The sequence below is a fragment of the Myotis brandtii genome, unplaced genomic scaffold (genome assembly GCF_000412655.1).
Source record: "Myotis brandtii unplaced genomic scaffold, ASM41265v1 scaffold18, whole genome shotgun sequence".
NCBI classification, from domain to species: Eukaryota; Metazoa; Chordata; class Mammalia; order Chiroptera; family Vespertilionidae; genus Myotis; species Myotis brandtii.
The window spans coordinates 7,317,364-7,323,471 of NW_005356674.1; the positions used below are offsets into that span (position 1 = coordinate 7,317,364).

A 6,108-nucleotide genomic window follows, 5' to 3' on the forward strand; every position below is an offset into this window, starting at 1 on the left:
TCACCAACTAGACTGAGCTCCATGGAAACAGACACCATATCTTTTGTTTGTCCACCTCTTGAGTGTCTAGCATAGAGTAGTCACCCAAAAAATACTTGAAGAAGGGAATATTTGGGGAAACGAAAGGGAGCGAGAGAAAGAGGAAAGGAGAAGACATATTGAACATTAATGAAACCAACTAAGGAATCGGAAAATTTTAGAGATGGAAATATTTCCATGAGACTATGCAGTGCAATACTGTAGTCACTGGGCACATGTGCCTATTGAGCACTTGAAATGTAGCTAGTACAACTGAGAAAGAAAATTTTAAATTTTATTATCAACTTTTAATTTATGTTCATTTAAATAGTCATGTGTCTAGCAGGAACTGAACGGAACAGTGCAAGTATAGAATAATGAATCCAATGTATCCACCTCACAGATAAGGAAAATAAGACCTAGAAAGGCAAAGGAACCCATGTAAATCCATTCAAAGAGACAGCATTGGAAACCCTGGACTGCCATAAGGAAGATTAAATTAAAAGTCCACATTACAGAAAGGCGAAGACCACATGAGAGTTTAGACAGAGAAGGGCTGGAAAGGTTGCTGAAGTCCAGAAACATTACATTTATTTATTACTTCTAGAGTCTGAATACCACCACCTCTTGGAATGTTGCCTAATCCTGGTCATACAGCCAAGGGAAATCATGAATATTGAGAAGGCAGGTCTCATTTGAGAAGGTGTTTGAAACATGAAAAGACTGACTCACAGTTTCTGTTCACAAGTAGACAGTGGAGTCAGAGCTGAAGGGGAAATTTAGAGAGCCTTGTGTCCTTTTTCCAACAAATAACAGTCTGCGTAATTATACATGAATATTTAAAACTCAATATTGTCTCAGTGGGGCTTCAGACTACTCAAGCATTCTTCTCTTGATGAGACTTTCATCTTGAGAAGTCCCAACAATCTGTTAAAATGACTGCAAAAAAATTCAGAGGTGTCACTAGCATTTGGTGAAGTTCCCCATCTTGTGATGACAATTACCCTTGGGAATAGCTCTGCCAAAGGAGACAAAGCAAAATACAGAATCAATAGACTAGGCTCATGTTTATAAAAGCTTTTCAGAGCCTAGTAATTCATTCAAAAGTATAGTATTTTTTTAATATCTTTTTTTTGTCATTTGAAATTAAGCTCTGAAGAAAAAGGGGGGCCATTGTTCATTAAAAGTTTCCGGATTCTAAGTTCTTTTTAAAGAACCAATTCCCTTTTATTAATTATGAAGGTCCTGAAATATTTTCTTCTAAGATTGTCACTACCACTGCGTTCCTGGCAAGGTCATCATGTTGGCTTAAGAATCTGATGTATTACCAATTCTCTGTGAGTTGATGAAGCCAAAGCTAGCTGCAAGAAAGACAGTCACCCAAAACATCTTCTGAGTCTCCATTCTAGATATTTCCTAGAGAGAAAAAGAAACCTCATAGTTAACATCTTCATACACTTAAAATGGATGCATCATACTGTATGTTAATTATATGTCAATGAAGTTGATTTTCTTTTTTCAATTTTTTTGATTATTTTTTAAGTTGGTTTTTTTTTAAAGCCCAACTGTCTTTTCCTAGGTGAAAGCTTTATAAAAATAAAGAAGGACATTTACACAGTGGAATACTACTCAGCCATTTTTTAAGAAAAAGGAAATCTTACCTTTTGCAACAGCATGGATGGACCTGGAGATTATTATGCTAAGTGAAATAAGCCAGTCAGAAAAAGATAAATACCATATGATCTCACTTATATGTGGACTCTAATGAACAAAATAAACTGACGAACAAAATAGGTTCAGAGGAATGGGTACATGGAACAGACTGACAGCTGTCAGAGGGGAGGGGCTACGGGACCGGATGAAAGAAAGTGAAATATAGTCGATGGAGGTGGGCAAAGAAGAGGGTTGGGATGGGGATGCAAAGAGCCTCTGCTTGGAGTAATGGGTGCATGATGAAGCGTGCAGATGATGTTTTATTGATTTGTATACTTGAAAACTGTATGATTTTGCAAACCAATGTCGCCCCACTAAATTCAATTAAAAGAAAAGACAAAAATATAAAAATAAAGGAAATATTGTCACACTGTTTCTTGCTGACCCAACTCAGGAAGAATCTTGTAAACACTGAGTGTATACCTCAGACTTACTTCCCTGTTAAAAGTTGTCCAGATATGACTATAAAAGGAGAAAGCATATAGGGCCTGGGTAGAACTTGTTTCCCACAGTGAATTTATTTGCTAGAACATAAACATTTCTGGATGATTTTGCTGGTATTTTTATACAAGCACTGGATGACCTGATAAACATTTGTGGCATGAAGAAATATTCAAATCTCTCAGGAGCACATCTGCCTGATAAAATCAGGCTAGCCTCAAAATACTTCACATGTTCCCAGAAGGAGCAGAACATCAGACTTCCCTCTCCTAAACTTGGAGCCAGTTCCAAAGGCCCCCATGGAAACCATCCACTCCCAATTCCATGTCTATTTTTTGATTCTAAGAAAGTCTATGGTTTACAAATGAGAACAACATGGCAATTGAATGAGCTGTTCCAACTAGAATAGAGAACACCTCATCTTTATCTTCGTAGCCAGGCAACCCCACAGCCATCCTCAGCACAGTGCAGGAACAAAAGTAAGTAATCTTGGCCCTAACTGGTTTGGCTCAGAGGATAGAGCGTCGGCCTGCGGACTGAGGGGTCCCAGGTTCGATTCCAGTCAAGGGCATGTACCTTGGTTGCAGGCACATTCCCAGTAGGGGGTGTGCAGGAGGCAGCAGATCGATGGTTCTCTCTCATCGATGTTTCTAATTCTCTATCCCTCTCCCTTCCTCTCTGTAAAAAATCAATAAAATTTTTTTTTTAAAGTAAGTAATCTTGGAGATAGACTGCCCAGGTTTCTGTCCGAGATCCACTACTTAATCGTTAATCTTGAGCAAGTTGCTTTGCATCTGTGCCTCAGTTTTCCCATTTGTAAAATGAGGGCAATAATAGCATCTACCTCAGAATCTTGTCCTCGGGATTAAGTGAGTTCATTGTTGTAAAACACTTTACTCCTGCCTGGACATAGAGCACTCTGTGTTTGTTAAGTGGAAAACATCTTCTTGAAAACCCACTATGTAAAATTAAAAAAAAAGTATTCCCCTTAATTTGAAACCCAGAATCTAAAGAAATAGAGGAGCACTGATACTTTGCATTGCGTATTAATAAAGTAGTTGCTCTGTTTTGTGTGTTTTGATTAATATTTTTATTTAGTTCATGTGGTTTTCACTTTTAATTGATTGCTGTTTGTAAACTACTATGCTAATATCTCCATGTTCCTCACCTCAAACCTGGGAATGGCCAGCAGAGCAAATCTTACTCTGCTCATTTCATTGATGGAAATGAAGAAATCAGATCCCAAAAGGCAAGTAACATACCAAAGCTACATAGCCATGCACTGTCAGGTGCTGTCCAGGGTGCATGCCTAGACCTCAAAACATCTGCTTCAAACTCTTCAATGGAAATCTGTTAAGTCCAGGCTGTCATTAACTTCCCTGTGTCCACTTCATGTAAAATGAAGACCTGTGAGCAATTTACCCTGGGGTAAGAGTATGAGCTCAAGACCTAAGTTCCTTTATCTACCAACTAGGTCTTCAAAGAGCAGTTTTATGTCTAAAACACTGTAGTTGGTGCTCCAGAGAATGGAATTACAAACTTTGTGTTTACAGAACTGAACAACCTATTTGGGGAAAGAAATTTTACATACCAGAAATGATAAGAAATTCAGTAAACTTTAAGGATCATTCCTTAAACTTATCAAAGAATTTAAGCAAGAATCTCAGTATCTAAATCACTTTTAAATCTTGGGCCTTTTAAGCAGAATATTGTAAGAAAATGATATCATGATGCTCAGAAATAGCAGCCACCCACCCAACATTTGAGATCCTCTTTTCAGAATGTACATGTGTAGTCACCCTGCTTCCCTGAAGACACATTTCTACTGTGCAGACTTAATTTACTTCTTAAGGGTGACTCACAGATACACATCTATTTTTATTCCATGCCAACAGAAAATACCAGGAGAAGTCATGACTTCAGAGGGAGCCCATAGGCCTTGATTCTGTTTCAGCTTGACCATTTGTTCCATGTGGATTTCAGCAAGCCAGCTCACCTCTCAAGGTTTATGTGATGATTCAGAGAGCTTGATGCTGATTTGAGACACCTACTCTATCGTCCACTATATTACAATCATTCCCCAAGGAATTGGTCCAGTGATTTTCCAAAACATATGTGATATCATTGGATTTCTCTGTCCCTCAGTTTCTACATCAACTTCCCATTAATGCCTCCCCAAGGAGGCATATAAGTAATTTGAGCAAAGATACTTTAAGATTATAAATATCCTAATCCCCAATTAATTTTCATCTAAATTCAAATAAATGGCCCCAGCTGGTTTTGCTCAGTGGACAGAGTGTCTACAGACTGAAGGGTCCCAGGTTTGATTCCAGTCAAAGGCACATGCCAGGGTTGCAGACTCTATCCCCAGTAGGAGGTGTGCAGAAGGCAGCCAATCAATGATTCTCTCTCATCATTGATGTTTCTATCTCCCTCTCCCTTTCTCTATGAAATCAATATAAATAAATAAATAAATAAATAAATAAATAAAATGTTGGCCTACTAATTTGTTGTTCTCTTTATGATGATATGTTCTTTCAGAATTTGCTTCCATATCCACAAAGTCTGATAGTGTAAATTCAACATTGCTTTATTGGGACAACAGCAATAGGTACTATTCACCTGAGAAATGCTTATTTCTTCACTTCCTCTCTGTAAAAAATCAATAAAATATATTTTTAAAAAATAAAATAAAATAAATGCAAGTAAATGAATGCATGAATCTTAAAGAACAGACTGTTCTAATGTATTAAAAACAGTATGGGAGGAAAGAGCTTAAGAGTTTGACAGTGCCAGAAAGAATCATCCAAAATAAATTCATACATTATGATTATGACTATTATTACAATAAAATGCTATCTGTCAACCTTTTTTGAGTACTCACTGTCTTTAATGTAATTTATTTAAGTTTATGTAATATAATTTTAAACTGTCTGTATTTAACAACTGGCTTGCAGAGTTTCTAAAAATTTACTGTCAGCTTTCACAGGCCAGTAAACGGGCTCCACACACCAGTGTATACTTCAACTGTTTTAAGTCTTGGGTTAATAAAGTTAGATGAAATAAAAAATTAGAGTATCTACATTTTAATATTTCATTATGACTTAATTATTAGTATAATGCAATAAGTCATAAAAAATGAAGAGTCTTTTTAGTTAGTTGTAAATAAAGCACCAGAGCTGTTTATGGAAATCTAGTGGGAAAGTCAAACGTTTATAAACATTTTACAGCTGTTCATATGCGTGTGCTATATCAACAAAGAGAAAAATGTCTGTATGTTAAGGACTTACTATCTATATTATATATACTATTCCATGAAGATGTTTATATTGAATTTAAGCTGCTAAAGGGGGTTTGCAGTTGAACATGCAGGGCCCATCGTGGAGGCAAAAAACAAAGCCATTAAATGAAGTGCAATTAGGTAGCCATAGCATCGGATAACAATTCTTTCTGGAAATAATTCTCATAGGTTTGGGGTAGAGAAAGACTTCTCCCAAAGTTTGCTGTTTAAACAGTTAACTCATTAGGACAATTTATTTTTTAAGATTAATTTGTTCAATTAAAATAATTACTTTGTACCCACCATAGTAATAATTGATTCAGGAAAGAGTCATTAAGTGATGCTAAAACAGTATTTTAACACAGTCTCAAAGTATCCCCTCACAAATTACTTATAAAGAGAACAAAAAAGTGTCTGCAATGGACAAACATGGTGGACATAACTTAACCAAGTGACCAAAATTAATATCCTATATAATAAAGAAGTGATATGCAAATTAACCCTCACACCCTCACAAGATGGCTGCCTATGACCAGGCCAGCAGGGGGGCTAGTGAGGGACGACCAAACAACTGAACAACAGGCTGTGTGGGGCGACTAGGCCGGCAGGGGGGTTAGTGAGGGATGACCAGGCCAGCAGGGGGACAGTTGGGGGCG

At 37.1% G+C, this 6,108-nt stretch overlaps 1 protein-coding gene across 1 annotated transcript in view; it reads right to left on the reverse strand.

Annotated features, from left to right (window-relative positions):
- LOC102256069 (collagen alpha-4(VI) chain) overlaps window positions 1-6,108 on the reverse strand; it is a 102,879-nt gene that overhangs the window by 87,355 nt on the left and 9,416 nt on the right. The window contains exon 2 of the mRNA XM_005863599.2: window positions 1,347-1,434. Within this exon, the coding sequence (XP_005863661.1) occupies window positions 1,347-1,422 (76 nt within the window). The 5' untranslated portion in view covers window positions 1,423-1,434. The remainder of the gene's footprint in view (window positions 1-1,346; window positions 1,435-6,108) is intronic.